Here is a 13,582-nt window from a genome sequence, read left to right on the forward strand (position 1 = left end):
TTATCATAGATGAAGCTCCCCTCCAGCCAGGGATCTCCCTTCTCCATGCTGTCAGTGTGTTGTCTATTGGTTCACTGTCATCATACTGCTTAAGACAACAACAGCACCTTTAGAGAGTACCGGAGTATCTGGAAGAGCAAGCTTCCTGCCTACGCTCCTTTGGCTTAGGCATCTGTGGACCTTTATCCCTTCTCACATGTTTCAGAGTAAGTTTCTAAAACTGGACTCTTTACTGGACTACAGTGAAGTGATGGATGAACTGAGGGAGAAATGACATCTCCATATATCAGGCCACCCCTCCCAGAAGCAGGGAATGACTTCACTTGGGGAGTGTCTATACCCTCTTTCTACTCCCACCCACCAATTAGTCAGCAATGGATACAGTTGCTCAATCAATGCTAGGGAGGAGATCTCCAGGGAGGAAGACAGAGTGGGCCTGGAATATTCTTCAGCACCACTGCTTCCATTCCCAGCCATGCCTGGCAAGAGGGAGGAAACATCCTGTCACAGAACCTATGTTTTCTGGGTGGATGAAACCCAGGTGTCCCGGAGGAAGCAGGTATGGTGGGAAGTTGGGGCAACGGGCGAGGGGACACAGAGCAACAGAACTTCTGGTTTTCCCTAGTGTGGCCCAACCCTCCCAGCCAGCATCATGAGGTGGCACTGGCTGCTTCCCCCTCGTCCCGGGCATTGGGAGGATTGATGTGCTTCATTCAGGCTGTCTGCCTCATGACTTGACTGAGCTACACCTCAACATTGTGAAGTAGAAAGATTATCATCCCCATTCAAGAGAAGAGGAGAAGTCATCTCCTGCTAAGGTCCACGGAGAAGGAAGTTCACTCATCACCTGAAAAACATTTATCCAGAGCTCACAGTGCAGCAGCTTCTTGGCCCTGCGATGTGGCAGAGACCAGACAAATGGTCAAATGGATCCAGTCAGCATTAGACACCATGGTGGACATGTTGTTCTTGTCAGCCAGCACCATTCCCTGAGAGAACCAGCCCTGTGCCCTCCATTCCTCCTAGGCTGGTCAATCGTGGTGCCCCCTCACCAAAGACAGGAAAGGGGGCAATGGTGTGGGTCCAGCCACATGCAACACCCGCTAGCCACAGTGATTGGTCGAGACGGTAGGAGGACAATCCTCGCAGGACCAGAGTCTTCCCTGGGGTTTCACGTGTATATTGGGGGACCGATGTTTCTTTCTACTAAGGTTGCTGAGGAGGGCGGATATAAATCGTGGGCGACTGACAGTCATTTTTTTACAGAAAAGAGGCTTCAGCAAGAATAAAACCAAGCAGAGACAAGCAGTATGGACACATGAGAGAGAACCAGAGGCCTGACAATGTTGCTTTAGCACTTAGGTCCAGCCATGCCTGAAGTTAACACATTCATACTTGCTAGTTATGTGAGCCAAACCATGATCTTTTGGCTTACGCACATTTGAGTTGGAATAAGTGGAAAGAATGAGTCCCACTGAACAGCGCTCCTACCAGCAAATCCAACTCTCTGCCCCCGCCCTCTACTGAACTTTCACCCCTCAGGTTCCACCAGACTCTTTTAAGTTAGGGCTTATTTTGATCATAGTTCCCCTTTTTTCAAATTGTCTTTGAATCCAGATTCTGTCAGGAAATACCCTTTATTCCTCATTGGTTTATAACATCTGCTAGAAGGCCAAGCCTGCCTTCTGTGCCATCCTCCAAGTTGGCGATGAAGATACCGATGAGGAGGAGAAAGCACTGTAGCATGTAGCACCCTTCTCCCTCAGGGATCAGCCCTTGAATCTCTCACGCTGTCCCTGGTCTTCACAGAATCCCAGATCCCCAATATAGAAAGGACCTCAGGTTCCCCACTCACTCTATCCCAGCCTCTTGGCTCAAGTTTTCATCTATAGAGGGGGTGCCAGCCTTGGCCAGAGGAAAGTGAGTCTGTTGGCAGCTTCCCAGCACCAATGTTCCCATTCTCCTGCCACTAGCACCCAAATTCAACTTCTCCATTCTAGGCTTTGGTTTGCTGCAATGCTTAGCAAGATGTTATGCAAGGTTCTGGTATAACGGAAAGGATCTACAACACAGAGCACCACCAATGGTTACCTCTGGAGGTGGCTGTGCTCACAGCACCTGGGCCTGGGAGGGAAAGGGGTGTATCAGAAACAGACATGTTTCCTCCATTAATCAGGGATCCTCAGAGACTGGCATTTCAATCACCAGACTGAGTAAGGAATAATCACCTTCAACCCATGGGGGTAGACACCATCCAATCGGTCAAGGGCCTTCATAGAACAAAAAGCAATGGAAAAGTGCATTTCCTCATAACCCTAATGGAGGAGACATGCCTCCCTCTCATAACCCTAACTAATGGAGGAGACACGCCTGCCTCTGAGACAGCCCTTTCCCTCCCAGGCCCAGGTGTTCTGAGCACAGCCACTTTCAGAGGTGACCACTGGTGGTGTCTATGTTGTAGATCCCTTCTATTATTCCAGAATCTTCCATAGTCTTGTTCAACGTTGCAGCAAACCACAGCCTAGAATGGAGAAACAGAACCATGAGCATAGGTAGGGGGATGGACTGATGAGCTTTATTATGGGAATTGGCTCCTGTGATTATGGAAGCTGAAAAGCCCCACCATGTGCCTTCTGCAAGCTACAGAACCAGGGAAGCTGGTGGCTTAGCTCAGTCCAAGTTTGAAGGCCTGAGAACCTGGGGGTGGGGGTGCTGCTGGTACAAGTTATATAATCCAACGCCTGGATCTAATGTCCAAGGGTAGGAGAAGATGGGTGTCCCAGCTGCAGGAGAGAGAGAGAGGGAGAGAGAGAGAGAGAGAGAGAGAGACAGAGAGAGAGAGAGAGAGAGAGAGAGAGAGAGAGAGAGAGAGAGAGAGAGAGAGGAAAGAGAGAGCGAGCCTGCATGCAAATTCTCTTTTCCTCTGCCTTTTTTCTATCAAGGCCCTCAATCAATTGAATGGTGTCTGCCCCCACTGGGTGAAGGTGAATATTCCTTACTCAGTCCAGTGATTCAAATGCCAATCTCTTCCAGAAACACTTTCACAGATATACCCAGAAATAATGCCTTACCAGCTCTCCGGGGATCTGGGTATCCCAGCCAAGCTGACACCTAGAATTAAACATCACATCTCCTCTTCCCAGACCTCCGGTGTTCCACGGACAGATGAGCGAGAGCCCCTCTGCTCATTCTAATGCCAGCCCAAGTCCTTTTCTCCAGGGGATGTACAGGAGAAAGGCCTGTCAGTGCCTTCAGGGAACACCTGTCCCCAGCCATAGGGAGGGCCTTTGTCCCTCTGGGCATAGGCAGTCAGTTACGTGTGTCTGGACCTTCTGGGTAATGCGTTCTGGCATGAGTCCAGGATGGGGCTTACCAAGTCCAGTCCAGGTTGGGCAGGGCTCAGCTCAAATCAGTTTGTTTCTCTCAGGGTAGGGTCAGTCACAATCAGTGTGTATGGCAGCTGGCCTACAGGTCTTGCTGCATTGAAGGAGAAAGAGCACACTCAGTCCTTGGTGGCCCAATCCAGGTCTGAGAGGGATGCTTCTCTTCAAACGTCCAAATTGCAGCAAACCACCACCACCACAACAAAATACATTTCTTCCAAAGAAGCAGCACGTCTGAGAGCTGAACTCTGAGATGCCGGGCCTCGTCTCTACAGTCAATCCATGCAAACTTCTAGTCTAAAGTCTCTGCCTTGGGGGTACTTCTCAGCATGAGAACTCCTTAAGAGGTGGGGACGTGGCCACAACCGCAAAACTCTGCTGCCTGTACAGATGGTGTTCCCAGAACTAAGGGGCGTCAGCCCTCGGTAAATTCAAGTCTGCACTCATAGGAGGCAACTTATACAACTTCGAAATGAAGGTCTATAGTTTTCGTTTTTCAGCTTCAGTCTCAGGATCTCGATGTGCACAGGGCACCGTGATACAAAAGAAAGGTAAGATAGGGTACAAAATGGATTCTGCAGGTACCGGGAAGATGTTGCAAATCCCAGTGGAGGTGAGTGGATGCACACACAGCCTGGGCGGACACGAAATGGCACAAAGGGAGAGAAAGGCTACATCCTGGAGGGGCAGGCTGTGGGAGTCACATCAGGGCTGGTGAGTCAGAGAGGAAGGACGGATGTGAACACGTTGTGTGCTCTCTTGGGCCCCGCCAGGCTCATGTGTGGCTTCTCTCCGGTACATGTGTGTCACATGCTCTGGAACTGTGGAATCCTCTGGCATGTCAGGTGGACTCATTCCACGGGGGCAGGAACAGAGCAGTCGTTCCCACGTTCATCTGTTCTATACTGCTTGCCTCCCACTGGCTGGTCTCCTGCTGGGTGCTGGTTACAACATGAATGAACCCATAAGGTCTTTGTTCACGCGGAGCTTAGGGCCGAGACAGGAGTCGGGTCTTAATCAAATAACCACACGAATGAACGCACTGGCCACAGGCCCAGCTGAAACCTCGGCACCTCGCGGCTGCGGAAGGTTCCCGACTGGTCTAGGCTTCCCATTACCAAAGGAAATGACCCTGGGGAGGCCTGACTTGTTTTTCATGACTGCAGCTGTCTCTTGACGACCTTCTCTCCTTTCTAATCGTCCTCAACTCGGAATTTTGCTAGCGCCTGAACCCCAGTTTGGGGTGACTGAGCCCTGGGATAGCCTGTTTAATCAGAATCTGGCCTGAGTCCATGCTTGAAGCTCGGGCACTCGGGGCCTCGCGGCCGCCTGCAGCAATCCCCTCACACCGCGGGCCAGGGCCGGCTGGAGAAGCGAGCAGGCCACCCACCGAGCACAGAGACCCAGGAAGCGAGCAGGCCACCCACCGAGCACAGAGACCCAGGAAGCAAGCAGGCCACCCACCGAGCACAGAGACCCAGGAAGCGAGCAGGCCACCCACCGAGCACAGAGACGGGAGAAGCGAGCAGGCCACCCACCGAGCACAGAGACGGAAGAAGCGAGCAGGCCACCCACCGAGCACAGAGACGGAAGAAGCGAGCAGGCCACCCACCGAGCACAGAGACCCAGGAAGCGAGCAGGCCACCCACCGAGCACAGAGACCCAGGAAGCGAGCAGGCCACCCACCGAGCACAGAGACCCAGGAAGCGAGCAGGCCACCCACCGAGCACAGAGACGGGAGAAGCGAGCAGGCCACCCACCGAGCACAGAGACGGGAGAAGCGAGCAGGCCACCCACCGAGCACAGAGACAGGAAGCGAGCAGGCCACCCACCAAGCACAGGTCACATGTCCCCGACGAGCGGCGCGGAGCACGGGGCGCAGGGCGGGGCTTCTGGACCAACGCGCATCCCAATTGGTTCTCGGGGCTGCCTTTTAGCCAGACGCGCGGAGGTGGGCGGTGCGCGCCTTCCCCTGGGCAGTCCACGCCTTCCGGCCGCCTAGTGGAGCTGCTGCTTTGGCGGGAGTTGGCGGGTGGTGTGAGGTGAGAGGCGCGGTGGCCGCTCCCTGGCGAGGTCAGGTCAGACGCGGACTGGGATCATCCAGGGACCTTCCTGCTTCAAGAGCCTGGTCTGCGCGGCCTGTTGGGGACTGGGCGGAAGTTGAAGGGCAGGGAGCGCCGGCCATGCGGGGCCTGTGGCGGGAATGCGGGGCCTGTGGCGGGAATGAGCCCCTGCGGGGTGTGGTGTTGGGGGCGGCGCTGGAGAGCCCTGCTTTGCCTCGTCTGGGGCACCCGGTCCTCGTCCATCCAGAGGGGGCGTCCAGGACCTGACGTGGGGCAGGTGCCCTTCGCGTATCTGGGAGTAGCTCAGGGAGCGCCTGCCACGGGTCTGGCGAGGGAGCTGAGGCCTGAGGGGCGCTGGGCGGGGCTGTGGGGCGCCGGGGCTGTGGGAGGCCGTGGTGGAGCAGGGCGGGGAAGGTGGAGTTCTCTCGCGGCTCTCTGTAGGGCGCAAACATTCCCAAAGCGGGCAGATTTAGAGTTTGACCCTTGATCAAGGGCTGAACGCGCAGATGTGGACGGGCTCAGGCGTCGATGATAATCAAGGTGGAGGCAGACGGGAGGGCTCCTGCGGTCGGGCTGCAGGGACAGCGGCGGCCAGCTGGGCCCTGTGAGGTGTGTGCTCTGATGCCAAAGCTCAGCTTTTTCCATTACAACCGCGACTGGAAACCTTGATTTTTAAAAGTGTATGTATAACAAGCCCTCTGCTGTTAAACGTTGGTTTTACTTCATGAGGTCTCAGCACGTTGTATAGTCAAAGAAATATGTGTGTGTCTGCATATATATATATGTATATATATATGAGTTGAATTTACTCTCGAGGTGCCAGTTTACATCCTCTGCTGTAGGAGTCCTGAGCTGTGTCGTTGAGGTAATTGGCAGATGGGGTCTTGCCCTAGCTTTGACTCTGCTTCCGTAGAGCTAGCACACCCCTAATGGGGTGGGATTTGGGGATTGGGGGTGGTCTTCGGCTAAGGGACAGATATCCCTTGCAGAGCAGGCAGGACTCACCACAGGCCTCGGCTTGTAGCCTTGCTGTAGCATGTGTCTGTGAACGGGGCTATGCGAACATTGTCAAGATACGGAGTGCCTTTGGGATGAGCCTCCCGTGGCCCCCCAGACCCCAGGCACTGCAGGATCCTGATCCCATTATTGATTGGCTTCATGTCGGGAAACTGAGCTGACTGGGGAAAGGAGGAAGGTGCCTGGAGAATTTTTGGGAGGAAGTTACCGTGGGTCAGCTGGCTCTGCCTGGTTCCCTCTTCCACGCAGGGCAGACTGCTGGACATCAGAGATGAGCCCCTGCCCTCAGGACACTCCAACCACGTAGGGAGATGAAACCGTAGTCCTGGAGGAGGGCTTCGAATGGCTCTTTGTCCAGCAGGCTTGGGCTGGGGAACCCAAGGAGGAGAGGGAGGGCTTAGAGGGTGTTCCAGAAGCATCGTGGACTTAGAACCCTGGGCAGAATTGGGTGGGTGGCTGGGAAGGGAGAGGCTCCCAGTGGGCCTGATTACAGTGTGGTGGGGATGGGGAAACATGATTAGAGCAGCCTGTTCATCAGGGTCATGCTGGGAAATAGGGAAGAGGGGCTTCTAGGCCCCAATTTTTGAGCCAGGAAGCATTCAGTGCTGTTTGAAGGAACATAGATATTTATTAGTTGAGGGAAATATTGTGGTGGGATGGAGGGGCTGAGGAGATACAAGTGGCGTCTTCTGTGGAGAATGTTAATACGAGAAGGGAGTAATTGTGGAAAAGTCTTTCTTGTCCTCAACTAGATGCTCATTCTTGCGCATAGGCCTCTGTGTTCTGACCCCCAGTTGTCCCTCTTCTATTAGCCAGCCCACTTTCCCATATGTTTGGGTGGTTACAGGGCTGTCTCCTGGTGGGGAGGGGAAGGGCAGCTGAGAAGGACCTGGTGGCCTCATGGCAATAGTCTTCTTCCTCCTTGGCAGTCTTGTGCCTCCATCTTTTCAATCCAGCCCTTATTCTTTCCCTCCGCACAGAAAGGATCAGCATCTCCAGTACAGCCCTCATCTGTGCTAGGAGATGGCAGGGTGGGTGTGCATGGTAAGACAACATGTTGGCCTGAGGAGGGCCCTGACCTGGCTACTGTGAGACTTTTTGAGAACAGCTGGCTCCTTTGTGGGACCAGTTGGGTGTGGGGCAGGGCCTTGATCTGAGCCAGCCCCTAGTTTCCAGCCTAGGTTCTCCTTACCACTGATGGCCTAAGTGATGTCTGTCTGTCCTGTGATGGGGCGGGGGGGGGTTGCAGTTACTTCAGGAGTCCCTGGATTATGGCTCAGATTCTTATGGCTCCATCCCTGTACCTTTCCCTGGCTCAGGTTTCTGTGGGGAGAAGGAGAGTGGCAGAGGTGACTGGTTCGTGGTTCTTCTAGGCTCTCATGGCCACCATGTCGGAAGGCCGACGCCAGACTCAGCCAAGGAGTAGCTCCAGTGGCCGAGAGGTAGTGTGGCTCGTCCCATTCCTCAAATCCCCTCTGCTCTGCCACCCTTCTGCTGTGCCCCTTACTTCTAGAGCCTCTATCGCTCCATCTTTCCCTCTCCCCTGCCAAGGACTTTGAGTCCTCTCATCTCTCCTCATTTTCCTTTCCAGACTAGCCTGTGGTCCTCAGGCTTTGGGATGAAGCTGGAGGCTGTCACCCCATTCCTGGGGAAGTATCGCCCCTTTGTGGGTCGCTGTTGCCAGACCTGCACCCCCAAGAGCTGGGTGAGTGATGGTCGGGCCAGGCCCTGACCAGGAAGCTTGGTTCTGGGAGCTGAAGCTCTGGGAAGCTGCTTCCTTTGTGCCCTTCCAAGCTTGGCTCTTCCCTGCCCCATGCCTCTGCCTCTGTCTTGCAGGGGAAGGGGTGCACTGGGATTGGTTGTATGGTTGAGCTGTGGCTTGTTCCCAGGCCTGGGAGAGCTGGGTGGGAGAAGTGCAGAGGGGCCTCAATGTGGTAGGGTGTGCCCGGGGGCTGGGGTCTCATCATGCCCGCGTGAGTTTTCTTGTTCAGTTTTGGGGACACCACCGACTCAGACTTCCCCAGCACTCAGCTCATGCTTGAAGACCTCTTTTTCGGTCCGTGCCATGTGATGGTGGTGAGGGTGCCCAGATTTCTCGTGAAGACCCGGGTTGCCTGTTCTCTGCTGTTGAGAAGATAACTTCCTGGAGACTTTGTATGCCACCTGAAAAAGGGTGATTCTGTACAGGATACAGCACTTCAGTTTTGATCATGGGCCCCTTTTCCTGAGCCAGCCTAGGATCTGGGGTCACACGCCTTTCGGGAAATACTGCACTGTCATGTTTTCTCCTGGAAGACTTGGCAGGCTGCCAGGCAGAGACCAGACGGGCAGCACAGGGGCGTTTTTTTGCCAGTTTGCAAAGGTCCCCCAAGACATGCTGTCTCTCCGCCTCTCTGGCAGGAGTCCCTCTTCCACAGAAGCATAACGGACCTAGGCTTCTGCAGTGTGATCCTGGTGAAGGAGGAGAACACCAGGTAGTCAGCGCTACAGACTGGAGCAGGATTGGGGACAGGGCCCCTTGGGTGCAGGGCTGCTGGGGCCCTGCTTTTTGGTGCCATTTTCTTCCTCTGATAGAAAAAGAAGGGCCCTGTCCTCTGTTCCACAAGCCTGCAGGGAGGGGCAGACTTGGAGCTCTCCTGCAGTTCCTTCTGTGAGCATGTGTGGATTGCCCACCGTGTTTCAGGCTGTGAAGCTGTCCCCCACTCAGCAGGGTGAGGGGTGGGAATGGGGCACAGATGGACAGGCAGTTCCTCTTCCTGCTCAGGTGTTCCTGGGACATGGGACTGGGGTGTGGTCCCTTTCTGATTGAATAGCCCTCTGTGAGCCCTGGTGGAGGTGGGCCCTCTCTGAACGATCTTCCCTCCTGCTCTGGGAGCTGTGCCCAGGTTTCGGGGCTGGCTGGTTCGGAGGCTCTGCTATTTCCTGTGGTCCCTGGAGCAGCACATCCCCCCCTGCCAGGATGCCCCACAGAAGATCGTGGAAAGCACCAGGTGAGGAGGCAGGGAGTGAGGTCTGGCTGGCATTTCTGGGATCCTGAATGGGATGACAATGACAGTAGGTAGGGGTAGTTGAGAGGGCTGGCTGGGGCAAGGCTTCTAGAGGGTGAGCTTTGCCTGGGACCCTTCCTTAAGGAGAATGGTGAAGATTGGAGGCCGTTCCCTGCAGCAGCCTCATATCACTCCTCCCAACCCCCTCACAGGGTGCAGAACCTCCTCTCAGCGAGGGTCCCAGGAGGCGCTGGCGAAGGCCAGGCTCCTGACCTTGTGAAGAAAGAGGTACAGCGCATCCTGGGTCACATCCAGGCCTCACCCCGTCCCTTCCTGGTCAGGTAACTGTGCTGAGGGGCACTCATCCTTGGGCTGGGGACTGTGTCCTTCTGGAGAGTGGGTGTTGGCTGGGCGTGGGGAAGTGCTGAACTCTCCCTCTAGGGAGCTGGATAGTGTTTACCAGAGTGGGCTGCAGCCTGCCTTCACCACCGCCTCCCATCCCCACATTCCCCAGCACAGGTCTGAGCTTCTGTTACATGCAGTGCACTGTTCCAGGGAAATGGAGGGGTAAACAGAGATACACGTGGCTGCAAGGAGGAAGGAACAGGGCTGAGACAGAATACCAGTAACGGGACAAAGAGACTGTTTAAGCCAGAGCCAAGAGGAGGAAAAGGAGCCAGCCTTGGGGGTACAAGAATGAGGGGAACAGTCTTGCTAGAGGGAATAGCCTGAGTTTTGATCTTGGGCAGGAGAGGGACTAGGTTTGCTCAAGAAGCTGACGTGGTTGGAAGCCAGCAAGTGAGGGTTCGCGAGAGCTGTGGGAGGTGAAATCGAGAGGCAGAAGGGATCAAATCATGTAAGGCCGTGCAAGTTTGGACTGGATCTCCAAGTGCAGTGAAAAGCAGCTGCAAGGTTTTAAGTGGGAAGTGACGACATCGTGGATTAGGGTCAAGAGTGGAGACTAGAAAGGCATCTGGAAGGCTGTTTTGTTAGTCCAGGTGCGAGATGATGGTAGACAGTAGAGGTTGAAAAGTGGATTGAGAGATCGAGGTGACATTAACAGGACTCACTGATGGATTGGACGGTGGGAGCAAGGGTAGTGAGGGAAATTGGAGAAGTTACAGGACAGCCCCATTTCTAGCCTACTTTCTGGTGGTATGTACAGAGAACAGGCTTTGGGAGAAGTGAGTTGGCCCAGAAAGGTAATCTGGACAGAGAGTTTGGGTACTTGACATGCTTGTGGAGACACTGAGGAGGCAGTTGCATATAGGAGGTTGGAGCTCAGAAGAGAGGTTGGGGCCAGAGACACTGTGAAGCTTTAGCATACAGATGGTGTTTAAAGCCAAGGAGATGAATGAGTCCCTGAGTGCAGGAGGGCTTGAGGCAGCATGTGTCAAGCTCAGCTGTCTTGAATGTGCTGTGTGGCCAACTGAGCAAGGACAGAAAGTAGAGGTTGTTGGTGACCTTGGCCAGCCCTCCACTGTGACAATTCCTTGACTTTGTTGAGATTTCTAGTCCCTTGATCATCAAGGTGATCCGTTGATGTCCCTTGACATCAGCCATTAGCCTCCCTGTCTGTGTTGCCTTCCCTCCGAGCCTAGCTGAGATTGCAGGCTCAGGATGCGAGTAATGCTCTTGTGAGGGAGTCATGGGCAGGACCCCCGACTGTCTGCCTTCTCTTTGCACCTCAGCAGCCCAGCATTGCTAGAGAAACACACACCAGTGGACTGGTTTCCTTGCTAAGTGCAAATGTCACAGGGAGACATGGCACCCTCCAGAGCTCCCATCTAGCCTGCTCCTTCTTAGATTTATCCAGTGTCAACTGATGCCGCATCTCATGCTTCACAGCAAGATAAAAGCCATCACATGGGGACTTGCTGCTTATCTGCCACATTTCCCTGCTACTACAGCTATGTGTCTGTCCTAAATCAAAGCTGGTCCTACACCGGTGCAGTGGCTCATGCCTGTAATCCCAGCACTTCGGGAGGCCAAGCAGGGTGGATCATCCAAGAGTTCAAGACCAGCCTGGGCAACATAGACAAGCCTGGGCAAACTTGTCTCTCCAAAAAATTAGTTGGGTACAGTGGTGCGTGCCTATGGTCCCATCTACTTGAGAGGCTGAGGTGGGAGGATCGCTTGAGCCCGGGAGGCAGAGGTTATAGTGAGCCAAGTTCGTGCTATTGCGCTCCAGCCTGAGCAACAGAGCAAGACCCTGTCTTAAAAAATAAATAGAGCTGGTCCTCCTGTTGGGCTGGATGGACAACCCCACGCGCCTGCCCACCAGGGATTTTGCCCCTGCAGTTGTCCCCTTTCCTTCTTCTATCACTAATCCTTCGTTTTTATTTGATCTTTCCTGGCAGTTTGCCAAGAACAGGCTGGGTTCTGCCTGGAGAGAAGCTTGGTCCTCTAGTCTCCTTTAGGGTAAATAGAGGCAGATGCTCTGATTCTAATGTGAGGTAGCTGCACCATGAGGTCGTGGGAGTGTAGCAGCATCTGGTGGGCATGAACTGTGGTGTCAGAACTTCCAGTCCCAGCACCGTTACTTCTTAGTGTTCGCTACCGTGAAGCAGTTCTGTAGCTTCCCTGAGCCTCACTTTCCTCTTCTGTAAAATGAGGACAGTGGTGGGGCCTGCCTTAGAGGAGCACTGGGCGGCCCTCCAAGTGCCCCGGGCTGAGCGTCACTCCATGCCGCACCTCAGGCCTGGTGTCCCTCCCCAGGCTGTTCAGCTGGGCGCTGCTGCGGTTCCTGAACTGCCTCTTCCTGAATGTGCAGCTCCACAAGGGTCAGATGAAGATGGTCCAGAAGGCCGCCCAGGCAGTAAGGCCCGCCCTCCATTGGGATGGGGATGGTGGGAGCAGAAGAGCAGAGGCTGGGCCAAACCCATAAGTCAGGAGCAGCCCCCATCTGGTCCTGCTTCCTGACCTCTCTGCTCCCAGCCATACAGCAGTCCAGTCCCCATCAGCTGGTGGGAAAAATCCCCTGCTCTTTGCCGACCTTCCCTTTATGTCTCACGGCCCTGCTCCCATGGGGCTTCCTCTAACGTCTTTCCATCATGGTCTTAACAACCATTGCGTCAGTGCAGTTACCTTAAAAGTTGTCTAAAGGCTCCTTTGCTTTTGGGAAATGTGCTCAGAGGAAGAACTCTCAGCTGGACCCTCCCTCCCTCGGGCTGCCCTGGGTCTTTGGCTGCCTGTGTCCTCAGGGTGGGGCAGGTTGGCACTTCTGTCTGGCTCTCCCCGGAGCAGGGCTCGCCGCTTGTCCTCCTCTCTACTCACAAAACCCTCCTGGACGGGATCCTGCTGCCCTTTATGCTGCTCTCCCAGGGCCTGGGTGTGCTCCGTGTGGCCTGGGACTCCCGTGCCTGTTCCCCTGCCCTCAGGTAAAAAGCTTTTGCCTCTAGACATATGTAGGAGAAGCCACAGGCTGGGGCGTGGTGTGTATTGGGGTGTGTTGGCAGCAGCTCCCTGCTAAAGCCCTCTTCGTGGCCTCTCTCATCCCAACCATACAGCAGTCTAGCCTGTGGGGCTTAGATGGAGGGGTCAACCACAGGGCGTAGGGCCATGGCTTCACCTCAGGGTATTCAAGTAGGATACAGGCTGGCCGTGGGGGAGCTGAGACTCTCACTAGCCCCTTATTCATTCTCATCTCCAGAGCCCCTTTCCTTATCAGGCTCTGCCCTGTGTCCCACAGAGTTCTCCTGAGGAAGCTTGGGGGGCTTTTCCTGCCCCCAGAGGCCAACCTCTCCCTGGACAGCTCTGAGGGGCTCCTTGCAAGGGCTGTGGTCCAGGCGGTGAGTGCCCCCAGTGGTTACATATGGGCCAGGCTAAGAGGACAGGGGTCTGTTTCTGCTCTGGCCTTAACACCCACTGTCCCCTCCTATTCCAGGTCATAGAGCAGCTGCTGGTTAGTGGACAGCCCCTGCTCATCTTCCTGGAGGAAACTCCTGAGTCCCCAGGGCCACGGCTGTCAGCCCTGGGCCAGGCTTGGCTGGGGTTTGTGGTGCAGGCAGTCCAGGTGGGCATCGTCCCAGATGCTCTGCTGGTACCAGTGGCCGTCACCTATGACCTGGTTCCGGATGCACTGTGTGACATATACAATGTGAGAACGTGAGACCCTCCAGCCCTTGGGCCC

At 54.9% G+C, this 13,582-nt stretch overlaps 1 protein-coding gene across 7 annotated transcripts in view; it reads left to right on the top strand.

The window, feature by feature from the left end:
- The first annotated feature begins 4,590 nt into the window (after positions 1–4,590).
- The window catches only part of GPAT2 (glycerol-3-phosphate acyltransferase 2, mitochondrial), a 61,848-nt gene continuing 52,856 nt past the window's right edge, over positions 4,591–13,582 (top strand). For 2 of the 7 annotated variants that reach the window (XM_030920751.1, XM_010362067.2), the window contains exons 1-11: positions 4,591–4,764; positions 5,207–5,461; positions 7,783–7,905; positions 8,055–8,168; positions 8,864–8,937; positions 9,349–9,453; positions 9,663–9,791; positions 12,169–12,268; positions 12,697–12,830; positions 13,142–13,241; positions 13,337–13,549. In XM_030920751.1, coding sequence (XP_030776611.1) covers positions 7,843–7,905; positions 8,055–8,168; positions 8,864–8,937; positions 9,349–9,453; positions 9,663–9,791; positions 12,169–12,268; positions 12,697–12,830; positions 13,142–13,241; positions 13,337–13,549 — 1,032 coding nt within the window. In that variant the 5' untranslated portion in view covers positions 4,591–4,764; positions 5,207–5,461; positions 7,783–7,842. The remainder of the gene's footprint in view (positions 4,765–5,206; positions 5,462–7,782; positions 7,906–8,054; positions 8,169–8,863; positions 8,938–9,348; positions 9,454–9,662; positions 9,792–12,168; positions 12,269–12,696; positions 12,831–13,141; positions 13,242–13,336; positions 13,550–13,582) is intronic. The other 5 variants (XM_030920750.1, XM_030920753.1, XM_030920752.1 and 2 more) reach the window with 4 other exon arrangements.

This window comes from Rhinopithecus roxellana, chromosome 17 (genome assembly GCF_007565055.1).
Source record: "Rhinopithecus roxellana isolate Shanxi Qingling chromosome 17, ASM756505v1, whole genome shotgun sequence".
NCBI lineage: Eukaryota > Metazoa > Chordata > Mammalia > Primates > Cercopithecidae > Rhinopithecus > Rhinopithecus roxellana.